Source organism: Miscanthus floridulus, chromosome 1 (assembly GCF_019320115.1).
Source record: "Miscanthus floridulus cultivar M001 chromosome 1, ASM1932011v1, whole genome shotgun sequence".
In the NCBI taxonomy this organism is placed as follows: domain Eukaryota; kingdom Viridiplantae; phylum Streptophyta; class Magnoliopsida; order Poales; family Poaceae; genus Miscanthus; species Miscanthus floridulus.
Window position 1 is genome coordinate 39,297,064 of NC_089580.1, and position 17,646 is coordinate 39,314,709.

The following is a 17,646-nucleotide window of genomic DNA, read 5'->3' on the forward strand; positions in this document are numbered from 1 at the left end:
AAGTGGCCCAGAGCGTTCTTGCCGATGCGACGGCTCGTGGAAAAGCCCTGGTGGTCGTGGAGTCTGCAGACTCCAGACCAGCGCCGCCTCTCGAACAGGAGGTTGAAGAGGAAGAAGTAGAAGAGGTCCTGGGCCATCCCCAAGATAGGCAACAACATGTATATGTGTCACGCTATCGGAACGACGAATGGGTTATGCACGAGGAAATCCCAGAGGTCGAAGAGACCCTAAGAGTCGAACAGGCGGCCAAGCGTCTGGTGACAGAAGTCCAGGTATGTTTGCCTTGAATCCTTGACCCTGTTATGTAGTCGAACTGTCTGACTTAGCTTGTCTGTATGCAGGACTTGATGAAAACCGCAAAATACCGAAAAAGGTGCTTCGACCAGATTGAAGGGATCATGGCGACCAATAAAGAACTGGCGGCCGAAGTGGAACGCTTGCGGCGCCAACTTGAAGCCGCCGACTAGGAGAGGACAGAGCGAGAAGCACAGAACCAAAACCTGGTCGGCCAGCTCAATAACAAAGAGCGGGAGAAAACAAGTAAGTTTTCACCTTATCATAGCAAGTGTAGGACTTGTATTATTGTGTTCTTGGCAGTAACAGCTGTAATGCAGGTTTAGAAGCTGAAGTGACCCGCCTCCAAGGGGAAAATAGCCGTGTGACCACAGAATGTGGTCGCCTGGAGGAGGACAACGAGAAACTGGCACGCAGCCAGTCTGAACTCCAAGACCACACCACCAAAATGAAGGATGACCTGAAAAGTAAGTATTCCAGATCACCTTTCTCATTCTGTCGCCCACCTTGCCTTGTTGTGTCATCATATTTGATGTCTTGTACTGCGTTCAGTTTTGAAAGTCAATGCCAAGAGGCACCTAGAGGCCGTGATCAAGGAGCATGACGACTGGAAAGCACGATGCCTCAAGGCCACCGAGGAGCGGGACACATGGAACAAGCGGTGCCAAGAAATGGCAACTGGCATTGTGCCCATCCTCGACCTTATCGACCCGGCGCTCACAGAGGAAGAGCCAAGGACGCCCCAGCTCGGACTAGTCGAGAGATGCAGACAAGCGTGGGGATGGTTCCAAGAGTTCGTGAAGGAGGCGGGTGAGTACACGGGTGCCCATGTGCTAAGTATGGTGCGTGCCCACTACCCCCTGATCGATCTCAAGCGCCTGGAGGCTGGGTACCCGAAGGAGGTAGACCCAGACAAGGCAGAAGAGCTTCGAACGGCCCAGCTGGACTTGTCGTCAAAGATAATTGGCGATATTAACCTGTGTGGAGGTGGGACGGCACCTATACAGGGTATGCCATCGACAAGCCAGCTGGAAATGCCATCAGCTGCAAGCCAACCAATGAAGCCTGCGGTCTCGACCAGCCAGGCACCGGCAGGGCCATCCCCTTCAGCTCGACTGGCGCAAGAGTCCCCGAGACTCGAGTAGTGTATTAGAGGCGGTGAGCAGTAAATGCCATGCGCCCCGACCAGCCAATGTAATAGGCTTAGAGCTATAAGATGTTGGACGTGTGACTTCCTTGATCATGAAGCGTCCCTCCCATGGGGTTGCGAGTTTGTGGACACCAGCCTGGTTCGTCTTCCACTTCAGGACTAAGTCCCCGACCATGAAGAAATGCTCTTTAACGTTCTTGTTGTAGTACCTGCACAAAACAGCAAGGTATTTGGCCGTGCGTACACAAGAATCGAGCCTTTTCTCCTCTGCGCTGTTGACTTCTAGCTCCCGTACTTCATTGACCTTGCCCTCGTCGAAGTTCTCTACCCGTGCTGATCTGAAAGCTATATCTGGTGGGAGGACTGCCTCAGCGCCATAAACCATAAAGTATGGTGAGACGCCGGTGCTACGACTGGGCTGAGTTCGGAGGCCCCAGACCACGGCTGGTAACTCCTTGAGCCATCTTCCGGGAGCTTTGTCGTTTTCTCTGTACATCCTCTTCTTTAGTGCATCCAAGATCATGCCATTTGCCCGCTCGACTTGTCCATTAGCTCTAGGGTGCGCCACCGAGACGTATTTTACTACTATGCTCCTTTCATCGTAGAAGTCCCAAAAAGCGTTCCCGGTGAACTGAGTACCCAGATCAGTAATGATACTATTGGGTACGCTGAAACAGTGGATGACCTGGTCGAGGAACATGACAGCCTTCTCTGAGGATGCCTGTACCAGAGGCATGTATTCTATCCACTTAGAAAATTTGTCAATTAGCATGAAGACGCATGTAAATTTCCCAGGAGCCGGTTTTGAAAGGCCCGATCATGTCCAGTCCCTAGCACGCGAAGGGCCAAGAGGCTGGAATCGTCTGTATCTCATGTGCTGGTACATGGATTCTCTTGGCGAAGAACTGACAACCCTCACAGTGGCGAACTAGCTTCTCTGCGTCGGCTACTGCTGACGGCCAATAGAACCCTGCTCGGAAAGCCTTACCAACCAGTGTTCTTGAGGCCGCGTGGTTGCCGCAGGAGCCAGAGTGGATTTGGTCTAGGAGATGCTCACCTTCATCCTGGGTTATACACTTCATCAAGATTTCCTCCTTTGCGTTTTTGCGCCATAACTTGCCATCGACGAGCAGATACTGCTTACTGCGACGCATCAGTCGCTCGTTTTCTGTTTGATCAGTATAACCACTACCATCTGTTAAGTACTTGATGAAAGGTGTCCTCCAGTCTGGCTCATGAGTGGTCGGAAGTGGCTCGTTTGTGCTCGTTGCCGGAACCATAGCCACTAATTGCTGGTCTAGAGCTTTGTTGACCGTAGAATCTTCGTCTTCGATGGAAGGCGTGAGCAGGTCTTGGACGAATACGCCATGTGGGATTTTGGCTCGGGATGATCCTAACTTTGACAACGCATCCGCTGCCTGGTTCTTGTCCTGGACCACGTGTATGTACTCGATGCCATAAAACCTACCTTCCAGCTTTCTTATCGATTTGCAGTATGCGTCCATCTCTTCGCTGGTCGTGTCCCAGTCCTTGTTGAGTTGGTTGATGACCAGAGCCGAGTCTCCATAGACATAGAGACGTTTAACACCAAGCTCAACCGCAATGCGTAAACCATGTAGGCATGCTTCGTACTCGGCGGCGTTATTAGATGCTGGGAAATAAATCCTGAGGACGTACCGGAGCTGCTCCTTGGATGGTGACACGAAAAGAACTCCTGCTCCCGCACCGTCAATGTTGAGAGAACCATCGAAGTACATCGTCCAATATTCGTCGGATCCCGGAGAGGCAGGCGTGCTTAAGTCTGTCCACTCGACGATGAAATCGACGAGTGCCTGAGACTTGATTGTAGTATGGCTTGCAAATTCCAAGGAAAAGGGGCATAGCTCCATTGCCCATTTGACGATGCGCCTGTTCGCATCCTTATTGCGAATGATGTCCCCCAAAGGATACTCGGTCATGACCACCACACGATATCCGTCAAAGTAATGTCTCAACTTTTGGGATGTTATCAGTATGGCGTAGAGCAGTTTCTGAATCTGTGGGTACCTGGTCTTGGATTCGTTGACTACCTCACTAATGAAATAAATTGGCCGCTGTACCTTGTAGGCGTGGCCCGGCTCGTCGCGCTCGACCACCATTGTAGTGGAAACCACCCGATCGGTTGCCGCAATGTAAAGTAGGAGAGTTTCGTCCTCTCTGGGAGCAGTAAGTACCGGAGGTGATGTGAGGTATTCTTTTAGCTACGTGAAGGCAGCGTCTGCTTCCCCCGACCACTCAAACTTCTCGGATGCTTTGAGCAGTTTGAAGAACGGTAGCCCTTTTTCTCCTAATCTTGATATGAAACGGCTTAGAGCGGCCATGCATCCGGTAAGCTTCTGGACATCTTTCACCTTTTTTGGGGGCTTCATGTCTAAGACAGCTTTGACTTTCTCTGGGTTGGGGCGTATGCCGTCGTAACTGACGACGTTGCCGAGCAGTATGCCAGAAGGAACGCCAAAGATGCACTTCTTTGGGTTTAATTTCCATTGGAACGTATTGAGGGCTGCAAAGGTGCGTTCCAAGTTGTCAACAAGGGTACGTACATCCTTGGTTTTGACAACTACATCGTCAACATAAGCCTCGACGAGGCCGTCTTTTATCTCGTCGTTGAGGCAGGCCTGTATAGCGCGTTGGTAGGTAGCCCCGGCGTTTTTGAGCCCGAACAACATAGTCGTGTAGCAGTAGGCGCCGAAAGGCGTGATGAAAGATGTCTTGATCTGGTCATCCTTTTAGAGAGCGATCTGGTGATAACCAGAGTAGCAATCGAGAAAGGAGAGCAGCTCGCAACCGGCGGTTGAATCTACGACCTCGTCTATGCGAGGTAAGCCGAAGGGGTCCTTAGGGCAGTGTTTGTTGAGATCAGTGTAATCAACGCACATTCTCCATTCATTATTCTTTTTGCGTACAAGAACCGGGTTGGCTAACCATTCCGGATGATACACTTCTTTGATAAATCCGGCTGCCAAAAGTCATGTAACTTCTACCCTAATCGCCTCCTTTTTGTCGCGAGTGAAACGTCGTAGCTTCTGCTTGATTGGTTTGGCCTTGCTGTTGACATTTAAGGAGTGCTCAATCAAGTTCCGAGGTACACCGGGCATGTCGGAAGGTTTCCATGCAAACACACCCATGTTGCTCCTTAAGAACCTGACGAGCGCGTCTTCCTATTTGGGATCCAGGTTGGCCCCAATGAGGGCCGTTTTGCTAGGATCGCCATCGACCAGCTGGATCGTCTTGTGCTCCTTGGACCTGATGTTCTTGCGCGGAGCCTCGAGCTCTGGGATCTCCAGGTGGTCGGCTGAGGTCTTCTTAGCGTCGAGCATGGTCTCGGCCATGCAAATAGAGAGGTCGTGGGCCTCTGCTATTTTGAAGCTGTCGTCCTCGCAGGTATAAGCTGCGTATACGTTGCCCCTGAGGGTTAAAACTCCTTTCTCGGTAGGCATCTTGAGCACCAGATACCTGTAATGAGGTATGGCCATGAACTTGGTGAGCGACGGTCGACCAAGAATAGCATGGTAGGTGCCGTCGAAGTCAGCGACCACGAAGTTGACATAGTCGGTGCGGAAGTGGTCCGGTGTCCCAAATTGCACAGGTAGCGTGATCTGCCCGAGAGGTGTAGAGCTCTGTCCGGGGAGAACGCCCCAGAACTGTGCCTCGTACGGCTTCAGGTCCGCCTGGGCTATTTTCAGGGCGGGCAGACTGTTCTTGAACAGTATATCAATGGAGCTGCCGCTGTCGATCAGTACCCTGTCGAACTGAACCTTGTTGATACAAGGATCGAGGACCAGGGGAAAACGCCCTGGCTCAGGTATGGCGGCCCATTGGTCCTTCCTGCTGAAGTAGATTTCACGGTGAGACCACGGAGGAAGCCGCGGATCGGTGAGAAGGTTGTCGGTGTTTGCCACGTTCAAGCAAGCGCGGGCGAGCAGCTTGCGTTCTTGTTTGGTCTCAATGGACACCTTGCCGCCGATGATGGTGTGCACGCGATCAGTTGGCTTGACGTATTTATGACGAGGGTCTGCATCGTCGTCATCGTTATCCTCGTTGCGCTGTTCCCCTGCGTCGTTAGGCTTGTCGGACGTATCCGGAGCCTGTTGACGCGTGTAGATAGTCTTGAGGACGTGGCAATTCTCCATGGTGTGGTTCGACTTAGGATGGAGCTGGCAGGGCCCCTTCAATGCTTTGGCGTAGTCATCCTCGTAGTTATGACGTTCGCCGCCCTTTTTCATAGTATTGACCTCACCGTCATCTTCCCGAGCACGCTTGCTCCTGTAATCGTCACGGCGGTTGCGCCGCTGATTATGTTGGTCACGGTGGTCGCGGGAGTCGTTGCGCTAGTTGCGGCGGTCAAAATTGTCGTTCCGACCATGATTGCCGCGGTAATCGTCGCGGTGTGGAGGGTGGTCAGAGCGTGGAACCCTTACTGCTTCTTCAACAATTATCTTTTTAGCGTCGTCAGCGTCCGCATATTTCTTAGCGGTGGTCAAGAGCGCTGTGACTAATTCAGGTCTCTTCCGGAGGAGCTTGTCTCTTAGGGTGTCGTGGAAGCGGAGGCCAGTGACGAAAGCCTCGATTGCTTCATTGTCGGAGATTGATGGGACCTTGATGCGCATCTCCGAGAAACGCCGAACGTACTCGCGCAGTGGTTCGTCCTTCCGATCTCAGATCCATTGTAGATCATACTTGTTGCCGGGTTGTTCACAAGTAGCGATGAAATTGTCGATGAAGGCCTGCTTGAGCTCCTACCAAGAATCAAAATAGTTCGTCGGCAAGCTAACCAGCCATTGTTGACCTGCATGACCAACAGCGACTGGGAAGTAGTTAGACATGACGTGCTTGTCAGCCATGGCTGATCGGCACGCAGTTTCGTAGAGCATGACCCATAATTCAGGGTTTTCCTTGCCGTCGTACTTCTGAAGTTTCTCGAGCTTGAAATTCTTGGGCCATATGACTTGACGAAGGTGTGGAGTGAACTGCTTCAGACCCGGCGGGCCGTGGGTGGTGTCATACTCCATACGGCGGTGGCTTTCATAGGATGCTCGATCGTCGGCTCTCTGGTTGATGCGAGCACGCAGATCACGTCCACCGAGGTAGTGGCGGAGATCGTTATTACCATCGCGGCGATCTCGATTGCCATCTGGATTAGCTCTGCGACCGTGGTTATCACGGCGATTATCGCGGTTATCTCGACGGTTGTCCCCTCGGTGGCGGTTGTCGTCCCGACCACCATCATGACCACCGTTTCCGCCTTGACGGTTGTCCGATGGGTCGTTGTTGCGCGAGCCACGTTGGTTGAGTGGCTGTGAGCGACTTGAATATTGGTGGCTGTGGCTTGATTCGATGGAAACGGATGGAGCCCGGACTTGATTCATCTCTGCGGTCTGAGCCATAGCGGCCGTCAGATAAGCCTGTATGTCATCACGGACTGCTTGGGTCTTGGGAGTGTTGGGCAGTCGCTGCATTGTCGCCATGGTGACGGCTACGTTGGCGCTTGGGGTCTTGAAGACTTGTTTGTCCCCCACCCTGTCGAAAGCATTATTGAGGTCATGTGGCTGGACCCTTATGCGTCGTGCCTCCTGGTCTGCTTCAGCTTCGATTTGTCGGCGATTAAACCGGTCGATATTGCGTGCTTCGCGTGCGGTCTTTTCTTGTTCTGTTTCGCCAACTGCTGGCGGCTCATCATTGCTGACAACATGGATCAAATCCCCTCATCTCGTCGGGAAAGACGGAAATCGGGGAAAACCCGGGGCGTGGTCTGGTAGATCCAGATCATATTTGACGCCTTCATCTTCGTGACGCTGAAGCTCGGTGTGGACAGATGCGTTGGATGCGACGCCGGATGGGGAGCTGGAGTCGCCCTCTCAGACTGTGTGGATGGATCCTTCTTGATAATCTTCAATCCGGACCATGTTGACGAGGTTGCATGGCTTCGGCCAAGATTGGTGTATAGGACACAGATCCGAGCGGCGTTGTAGGTTGTACGCGTAGCTGGAGGCAGCGTTTCGCAAGCCGTAGGGCTGGACCTGGTGGTTCTCCGTCGGGGCTTCGTACTCGTAGAATTAGGGACCCATCGCGAAGGCTGGCTGGCGACGAGCGAAGCGCCCCTCAGGAGTAGATACGACCACGAGATCTATTTCAAGTCGTGCAAGACGACTGGTCCGAGCTGGTCAGGTAGATCTGTTGTGGGGCGAGGTTACCTGCTCATTAGGTTGGCTTTGAATCGTACTTACCAGAGCTAGGGTTTCAGCGAGTTTGATGCTGACCCGATCGACGGAGTCGAGCAGGTCGGTGTTGTCGATCTGCTTCCCCCTGTAGCGGGGAAGCGGATGATGGGTTGTCGGCGTGGCGGTAGGCGTGGTCGGAGCCAGATGTACCGCGGTCGGAGCCAGATCCATCGTGGTCGGAGCCGTACCCATCGTGGTCGGAGCCGTGTTCACCGTGGTCGGAGCTGTGTTCACCGTGGTCGGAGCCGTAGCCGATGTAGGTGAAGTAGTAGTCGGCGCAGATTGAATCCACGTCTCCTCCGTGGTCATGGCGATGGAGTCGTCGGAGCCGGTGGTTCAGGTGATCTGGCCGACGGTGAACGTGAGGCCGTTGGGCGTAGCCATGGAGCCGGAGATGATGACCATCTTGTTTGCTTGGAGAGCAGTACGCACACCCCCTACCTGGCGCGCCACTGTCGACGAAATATGGTCGGCAGTCTACCTAGGGGTATGCCCAAGGTAGTAGATTATCGGCAGACAGATGCGCAAGCCTCAAACAAGACAGTGACGCAAGACAGACACGAGGTTTTTATCCAGGTTCGGCCGCCAAGAAGGCGTAATACCTACGTCCTGCGTCTGATTTGTATTGCTGTATGTCAATGAGAGATGTCTTTTAGAGGGGTCCCCTGCCCGCCTTATATAGTCCGGGGGGCAAGGTTACAGATCTGGAAACTAATCCTAGTCAGTTACAATTGCCATATGTGGCCGGATAAGGATTCCTATTCTAACCGACTAGGATCCTGCTTTGTCATCAAATCCGTCCTGATTCCTTGTGCGGGACTCCGATCAGGTTAACTGGGCCGCACGTCGTCTTTTGGGTGGACCGAACCCATCGATCCGGGCCAGCCCAAGCCTAGCCGTAAGGGTATAGGGGTTAATACCCCCACACATGGGCTCGAGATTTTTTATTGGGTTTAGTTTTTCTGACCATGGGCTCATGATACCAATTGTTGGAACCGGTGGTGACCGAGTTCACGATCTTGAGCCCTTAGTCACACATCGGGGTGCCCCTGCCATACGTGACAGCTCGAGATTTTTTATTGGGTTTAGCTTTTCTGACCATAGGCTCATGATACCAATTGTTCCCACCCCTTAGTCACACATCGGGGTGCTCCCACCATATGTGACCAAGCTTTTCTGACCATGGGCTCATGATACCAATTGTTCCCACCCCTTAGTCACACATCAGGGTGCCCCCGCCATATGTGACCATAGGCTCATGATACCAATTATTGGAATCGGTGGTGACCGATGTGACCATGGGCTCATGATAGCCCCGTCCTTCCATCATAGCTTAGTTAGCTAGCTAGCTACTTCATTTTGTGCTAAAGCCCCTCGATACATAAGTGCTCTCATTCCTAGAACCCACCCGGGGCGAGTTGGTAACCGTAAACCATTGATCTACGAATTCAAGTGAATGAAAATGTAGATAGATTTTTTCCTACTTCTGTAACATAACTTCTCTACGGATAAGCTTCAACTACTGAATGAAGAGATAGTGAGACCTACCTAGCAACGAGAAATACTAGAACTGAAATTCCTTGCCTTGACTCGCCTACTTCTCTAGTCTTTGATGTTGCTTTCCTAGCTTTCGATTCCTATTCGTCTGATGTGTTGATGCTTGAGAAGAAGCTTTGGCACTGACACCTTACTTTCTTTCGCATAGGGCTTTAACAGATAAACTCTTTACAATACTTTATGCTGTAAAACAAGAGGAAGAAAAGAAAGGATCCATGATGTGCATGTGCCTTTTGGTCTTGTACCAACGCTCTTTAATAACGAGGCTTTCTAGCTTCTGGGATGCTTCATAGTGAGGTAAGATCTAACTCCCTGGGTGGATTTGTATAGTCACACATCGGGTGCTCCCGTCATATGTGACAGCTCGAGATTTTTTATTGGGTTTAGCTTTTCTGACCATGGGCTCATGATACCAATTGTTCCCACCCCTTAGTCACACATCGGGGTGCTCCCGCCATATGTGACCAAGCTTTTCTGACCATGTGACCATAGGCTCATGATACCAATTGTTCCCACCCCTTAGTCACACATCGGGGTGTCCCCGCCATATGTGACCATAGGCTCATGATACCAATTATTGGAACCGATGATGACCGATGTGACCATGGGCTCATGATACTAATTGTTGGAACCGGTGGTGACCGAGTTCACGATCTTGGAGCTGGCTTACAGATGGCCCGGCTCGTTATCATGAGCCTGCGCTCCCACAGGTCCTAGGTCCACCGAAGTAACAACATATATAGTCTTGGGCCTTCCCAACCCAAAAAACTAGTCTGATATATGTGGACTTCTTCCGTCTTATATGTTGTACTTTTCCACCATCGCTACACGATGTGGGACTAACAACCCCCAAACCCCCAACCCCCAACCCCAACAACTTCAACTTCAACATCGAAGAAATCAGCTTCTACGTCGACGACGAGTGCATGTTGCGAGCTGATGAGTCGGAGCAGGGACGACGGGGACTGCAGCGGCCAATCTCCGAGCCGAAGCAGCACGACGTCGAGTTCATCCGGCTACCGTGTGGTCCGGTGGTGCCCGTGGTGGCCGAAGCCACCGTTGAAGATATGCTCGGCCCGGAGACGACGACGACGATCGATGTACAGCGATTGCATGAGCAAGGCGGCGAGTTCATCCAGAAATGATGCCGTGCGGTCAGGTGGTACCCGTGGTGGCGGAAGCCACGTTGGAGGATATGCTCGGGCTCGGCCCCGGCCCCGGCCCAGAGACGATGTACTGCGGCGAGTGGAGCCGCGGCATGGCAACAGCACGTATTCCATTTCCATGGAGCAGCTACGCGCCGACGAGTTCGTCCTACACAGCATGCAGCGGTCTTCTTCAAGGATCAGATCCCCTCCTCCAGCTTCCTCCGTATCTTATGTGTTGACAGGGCTAGTAGCTAGAACTGGCTGCCGTGTCTGTGTTCTGGACTTCTGGTTAAAGCAACATGCAAGTTTTTGTGCATCAATGTGTAGCTTAATTTCCCTAGCTGTAGAGATTTACCAATCATCATGCATCAGACGGTGACAAGTAGTTCATCTATCGTCTAGATCTGCTTGTGGAGCTGACAAGCATCAAGGATGTTAATATGTAATGTTCATGCATCTGCTTAATTTCATGCACTGCGTGAGCTAATCGTTTCCTTTGCTTCATTTTTTGCTTATAATGATAAAAGTTATGGTGATTCAGCGAGCATGTCGTCTTGTGTTGGAGCCCCAAGCTGCAGCTAGCTGCCTGGCAGTCCACCACCAGCGTATGTGTGTGCTTGCTAACTAAAGCTTCACGCGTCAAGTGTAGCTTTGCGTAGCCGTGTGTATGTACCAGAGATTTTACCATGAATCAGGCGATGACAAGTACTTCATCTTATGGTCACTGTTTGTACACTTGACAAACATAAATAAAGGATGTAATTGATCAGTAATGTAACCGATGATATGATCTGTTCCTGCAGTTGCCTGCACTGCCTGCTTGTGTAAAACAATCGTGACATTTGCTTACATATGGGCTAGCTATCCTATGCTATAGAACAAGTACGTGTGCATGCTTAGTTTCTTACCACCACACGATGCATGAGTCATGAATAATGGTTCTCTGGCTGTAAATATATATGGCATGTTGATGTTCTAGCTATCCTGTTTCATTAGCAAATCATTCTGTCTTATCTTATAATAATGAGAAAAATGTCCGTGACATTAATTAGAAAAAAAAAACTACACATATATATAAAGAAAAAAGTACTTCCTGTATTCCAAACCATAAGTTGTTTTAGTTTTTCTGTGTACATAGACAGAGAGAAAGAAAAGTACTTCCTTCCATTTCGAATTATAATTCGTTCTGGCTTTTTTAGGTATATAGATTTTGTTATCTAGAAATTACACTATGATACACAACTTTTACTATGTATCTACAACAAGCTAGAATGACTTGTATTCTCTTCGTTCCAAATTATAAGACGTTTTGGATTTTTTAAATACAGTGCTTTTACTATGTACCTAAACATAGTGTATACCTAGATGCATAGCGGAAGCCATGTATGTAAAAAAATAAAACATCTTTATAATTTAGAATGTAAAGAGTAATTTGAAATTGATGGAGTAGCTTTTAGTGGTAAGGCAAGCAAAAAAAGAAAGGGAAGTATAGCTAGGCCCAAAACCACCCAGGCCACTGATGGATTAGCTGGTAAGGCAAGCAAAAAAAAGAAGGGTAAAGTCCAATTTACACTCTCCAATTTTCGCCAAAGTCCGGATTTTAACCTTGAACTTCAAAACCGGATAACTTTGGCCCTCCAACTTTTGAAAAAGTTCAACTTTCAACCTTCTGGGCGGTTTTGGCGATGAACAGTAACTTTTGATATTTTTGAAGGCGCCGAAATTTTATATTATTTTTTAAGCATCTTAACGTCCTCAAATGAAAAAACTCAAAACACCAAAGTTGTAGATCTCATATTGAGAGCTACAACTTTGGTATAAAAAGTATTTTCATTTAACTCCATACAAATAATATATTAGTGCTCTAATGCGTCAAGTGCTATTATGATGCTGAAATTTTATATTATTTTTTCGAGCATCTTACTATCCTCAAATGAAAACAATTAAAACTATTAAGTTGTAGATCTCATCGAGGTCTACAATTTACATATAAAAATTATCTTCATCCGACAACGTATTGAAGGGTTTTCTATTTTTTGAAATTTGAGTCTCATCAATTTTGTCGCGTGATAAGACTCAAATTTCAAAAAATAGAAAACCCTTCAATACGATGTCGGATGAAGATAATTTTTATATGTAAATTGTAGACCTCGATAAGATCTACAACTTTATAGTTTTAATTTTTTTTTATTTGAGGACAGTAAGATGCTCGAAAAAATAATATAAAATTTCAGCACCATAATAGCGCTTGCCGCATTAGAGCACTAATATATTATTTGTATGGAGTTAAATGAAAATACTTTTTATACCAAAGTTGTAGCTCTCAATGAGATCTATAACTTTGTAGTTTTGAGTTTTTTCATTTGAGGACGTTAAGATGCTTAAAAAAATAATTTAAAATTTCGGCGCCTCCAAAAATATCAAAAGTTACTGTTCATCAACGAAGGTTGCAAGTTGAACTTTTTCAAGAGTTGGAGGGCCAAAGTTATCTGGTTTTGAAGATCGAGGTTGAAATCTGGACTTTGACAAAAGTTGGAGGGTGTAAATTGGACTTTACCCAAAAAAGAAAGGGAAATAAAGCTAGACCCACAACCAACCCAGACCACTTCCAACCTAAAGACGTAGACTGATTCAACCCGAAATGGGCCATTCATTATCCTTTGGAAAACTATTCTTACTCAAAAACCAAATCAGCCCAAATAGAAAAAGAAACCCAATAAGCCTTTTTTATATAAAAATAAAATCTTCCGGTGACTTGGGCGGCTAGGATGAATGATGAAGCGGCTTGAGGGTTGAGATTTGAGAGGCCTTGAGTCAGTCAACTGGCACTGCGCACGTGTTCGCTTAATGGCTGGCCAAGGATGCATGGCATTCCATAGGGGAAACACTATTTTACAGAGAGTTGAAGAGTTGATCGATCCTATCTCGGAGCAGTGGGATGAGCAACTGCTGGCACAAACCTTCTGGGATGATGATGCCTCTCTGATCAAAGCAGTGACAATCCACCTGGACATGCCGGACGTGGTGGGGTGGCATTACGACAACAAAGGCTGCTTCTCTGTGAGATCGGCATACAAGGTTCATCGAGCAGCAGAGAATAGAAAGAAGAGTGGTGCTGGGCCGGGAAGAGCAGAAAGTAGCAGAGGTGTTGATGATTTTTGGCAGAAACTATGGAAGATAGACTGCCCTCCGAAAGTGAAACACTTCCTATGGAGATTTAGTCACAATACGTTAGCGGTCAAAAGGAACCTGCAAAGATGGGGGATGAAGATTGACATGAAGTGCTGCATTTGTGGGAGACTTGATAGAAGATGGGGGACACCTGTTCCTCAAATGTAAGGTCAAAAGAATCTGGCGTGAACTGAACCTGGAGATGATGCGGACTGAACTTGTGCAGGCCGATTCAGCTAGAACCATGATGGAGAGAGTGCTGAAGCTTGAACCGAAGGCTCAGTTATGGTTGTGTTGCTGTTGTGGCTGTGGTGGGATGAGAGAAATAAGTGGAGAGAGGAAGGAGAAGAACCGCTGTGAAGGTGGCGTATGTTACAGCTGCTCTGTCTGACAGATTTAAGAAACAAACCGACAATGCTCGATAATCTACTGTTACCTTATGTCAACACAGCAAGGGAAGGCGGCGCCGAAAAGGCTCCCTGCTGTGATACTGTAGCACTACATGTGCAGGCGCCGCACGGCTCACCTGCAACACTGTAGCCACATGCAGAGGCCGGCGCAGAGTCAGCCCTGTATGTTATCTAGTTACTGTTACAGCATGTGCGCTGTACTATGACTAGATGGATAGAGTTGTATAAATAGACTACCACGGCAACTCAGTAAAGAGAGTTCAGATTTGCTATCTCACAGACAGGGCTTTGGCCAACGCTGATGTCTTCTATTGTGTGTGCATGCTCTGTTCTCCCTTCTTCTTCTAGCTCCAGCCATAGTGTGTGGGACGGACAACGCTTGTTCGTGGTCGGCACGGCTAGTGGGTGCTCGACAACACTAGCGGATGCTCGGCAAGACTGGTGAGTTGCTCACTCATCTGAGCTGGTGATCCTGTGGGCCAATAAGTGGTATCAGAGCCGTACAAGTGCCGTCGCCAGACTAACCGCTGGCGATGACAGGCGGTTCGGAGATGGGCGACAGCAGTGGCACTGCTGTGGCTGCCCAGCCACGACCGGATGTCGTTGTTCGCACGGTGCGGGAGGTCAGCGGCACCAGTTGACCGACGCTGCCTCGCACCAACTATGGAGTGGTCGGTGACCATGAAGGTCAAGCTTAGAGCCCGACGGCTCTGGAATGTTGTTGACAAGGGCACCGACAATGAGGATGATGACATGTCAGCGTTGGAGGCTATTCTCGCTGCTGTACCGGCGGAGTACAAGGAGCCGTTGGGGGCGAAGAGCTCGGCTAAGAAGGCGTGGGAGGCTATTGCGGGGATGCGCGTCGGTTCCGACCACGCAAAGAAGGCGACGGCCCAGCTTCTGAAACAGGAGTACGTCAACCTCAAGTTCAAGGATGATGAAACGGTGGAGGACTTCTCTCTCCGCCTGCAGACGCTCATCAGCAAGCTGAAGAGCCACGGCGTCACCATCGACAAAGAGGAGGCGGTCTCCAAATACCTCCACTACGTGCCGGCAAAGTACATCTAGATCGCTCTCTCCATAGAGACGATGCTGGACTTGTCCACCCTCACCATTAAGGATGTGACAGGCCATCTGCGGGTGGTAGACGAGCGCCTGGAGATGGCGACAGCAACGAAGGATAGCGACAAACTGCTGCTGACAGAAGAGGAGTGGACTACTCGGAGAAACTCTAGGAAGATAGCCTCCTCCAGCTGCAGTGGCGATGGCAAGCGCCGCGGTAAGGTTTCTTCGGTGAAGAAGAAGCAAGTCGACCCTAACGCCTGTCGACGCTGCAGAAAGATAGGCCATTGGGCACGGGAGTGCCCAAATCGTAAGCAGGAGAAGAAGGCTGAAGCTCATCTGGCGCAAGCTGATGATGAGGATGAGGTCACTATCCTGACGACGACGTTCTGTGCACTGCACGACGTCAAGGCCGAGGAGAAGGAAGAGCGACGATGGTGGAAGGACCTAGGAAGGTCTTGAAGGCTATCAACCTCGACGAACCACGCGCCCAAGTTTACCTCGGACGTGTGGGCGCGGACCAGGAGCAACGGTGGTATCTAGACTCTGGTGCCGGCAACCACATGACGGGCTCCAAGGCATCCTTCTCTGAGCTCGACGATGATGTTACCGGTATGGTGAAGTTTGGCGACGGCTCAAGGGTGGCTATCCAAGGGCGCAGCACCATCATCTTCAGGTGCCCGAACGGGGAGCACCGTGCACTAACGGATGCATATTACATCCCGCAGCTGCGTTCCAGCATCATCAACATTGGTCAGCTGGATGAGCGCGGTAGCGAGGTACTGATCAAGGATGGAGTCCTTAGGATCAGGGACCGGGAGCAGCGACTTCTCGCCAAGGTGAAGAGGTCCCTGAACCATTTGTACCTACTCGACCTGAAGGTAGAGCAGCCGGTGTGCCTAACGGCAAGGCACTCCAAGGAACCGTGGATGTGGCATGCCCGGTTTGGACATCTCAGCTTCAACACGCTTGGTCGGCAGGAGAAGATGGTCTGAGGGCTACCCCATATCAAGCATAGAGGCAAGCGTGTGACAGCTGCCTGATCGAGAAGTAGAGGAGGCTACCTTTCCCAAAGGCGGCCAAGTATCGCGTAAAGGACGCTCTCGAGCTCATCCACGGCGACCTCTGCGGGCCGATCACGCCTGCTACAAATGGTGGTTGGCGGTACTTCCTTCTGCTTGTGGATGATTGCAGTCGCTACATGTGGCTGCAACTCTAGACAAGCAAGGACAAAGCGGCAGCGACGATCAAGAAGTTCAAGATACGCGTGGAGGCCGAGAGTAGCAAGAAGCTCCGCGTGCTGAGGACTGATCATGGCGGTGAATTCACTTCGGTGAAGTTCGCTGCATACTGCACGGATCAAGGTATGGGGCAACACCACACTGCGTCGTACTCGCCACAACAGAATGGCGTGGTGGAGCAACGGAACCAGACGGTGGTCGGCATGGCCCGATCCATGATGAAGGCCAAAGGCATGCGAGCAAGGTTCTAGGGGGAGGCGGTGACCACGATGGTGTTCATCCTCAACCGTGCTCCGACCAAGGCCCTGACGGGCAAAACACCATTCGAAGCTTGGTATGGGCACAAGGCGAGCGTGTCCTTCCTCCGGACATTCGGCTGCATCGGCCATGTCAGGAAGACGAAGCCAAACCTCACCAAGCTGGAGGACAGGAGCACACCAATGGTGTTCCTGGGCTACGCGGAGGGTACCAAGGCGTACCAGCTCTATGACCCACGTGGAGACAAGGTGCTTGTCTCGTGCGATGTCGTGTTCGATGAGGAGGCAGCTTGGGACTGGACCAGCCCGAGCACGGGGGAAGCTGGCAGCTTCACCAGCACCTTCATTGTCGAGCACTTGGTCATCCACGGCAGTGGAGACGCTGGGGAAGAGGTGCCAAGCACTCCAGGAGGAGCGCCGAGCACTCCAGCGGTAGAGCCGAGCACTCCTGGGGCAGTGTCGAGCACTTCGGGAGGGATGCCGAGCACACCCAGAGTAGTGCCGAGAGATTCTACAGTGGTGGCGACCACTCCAGGACAGGTGCCGAGCACTCCCATGGCAGAGCTAAGACGTCTTGCAGTGGTGCCGACCACTCCAAGACTGAGGCTAGGCACTCCTACAGTGGGGTCGAACACTGTAGGAGTTATGACGAGCTGTCCAGAAGTAGCGCCGAGCACTGCAACCAGGGTGCCGAGCACTTAAGGTGCTGTGCCAAGCACTCCAGCGGAACAAGGAACTACATCGACGCCGATCGAGTTCGCCTCACCTCCAAGTGACATCACTGAGTTCGTGGATCCCTTCCACGAAGGTGAGGAGGTGTGGTTCCATAGGCTGGACGACATCGTTGGTGGCATAGGACCCTCAGGACTGGCTGGTCGGCTGCTTAATGATGCAGAGCTGCTGCTAGTTAGTGCAGAGGAACCACCCACATTCGCGCTGGCTGAGTGGGACGGAAACTGGTGATGGGCGTTGCTGGAGGATATGAAGGCGATCGAGGAAAACGATACTTGGTAGCTCGTCGATCCACCTCCAGGATGTCGTCCGATCAGCCTGAAGTGGGTGTACAAGGTTGAACGAGACGAGCTTAGCGCCATTG

General features: G+C 50.6%; 1 protein-coding gene across 1 annotated transcript; it reads left to right on the forward strand.

Annotated features, from left to right (window-relative positions):
* Positions 1-14,845: 14,845 nt before the first annotated feature.
* Positions 14,846-15,514, forward strand: LOC136455082 (uncharacterized). Its single transcript, XM_066455251.1, has 2 exons — positions 14,846-15,043; positions 15,110-15,514. The coding sequence occupies exons 1-2, from the start codon at positions 14,846-14,848 to the stop codon at positions 15,512-15,514; spliced, it is 603 nt and encodes a 200-aa protein (XP_066311348.1).
* The last annotated feature ends 2,132 nt before the right edge of the window (positions 15,515-17,646 follow it).

Excerpts from the sequence above, each read along its gene's own strand:
- LOC136455082 (XM_066455251.1), top strand. The coding sequence starts at position 14,846 with ATGCGCGTCGGTTCCGACCACGCAAAGAAGGCGACGGCCCAGCTTCTG. Across the intron at positions 15,044-15,109 it reads AATACCTCCACTACGTGCCG|GATGTGACAGGCCATCTGCG; the intron begins GCAAAGTACATC and ends CTCACCATTAAG.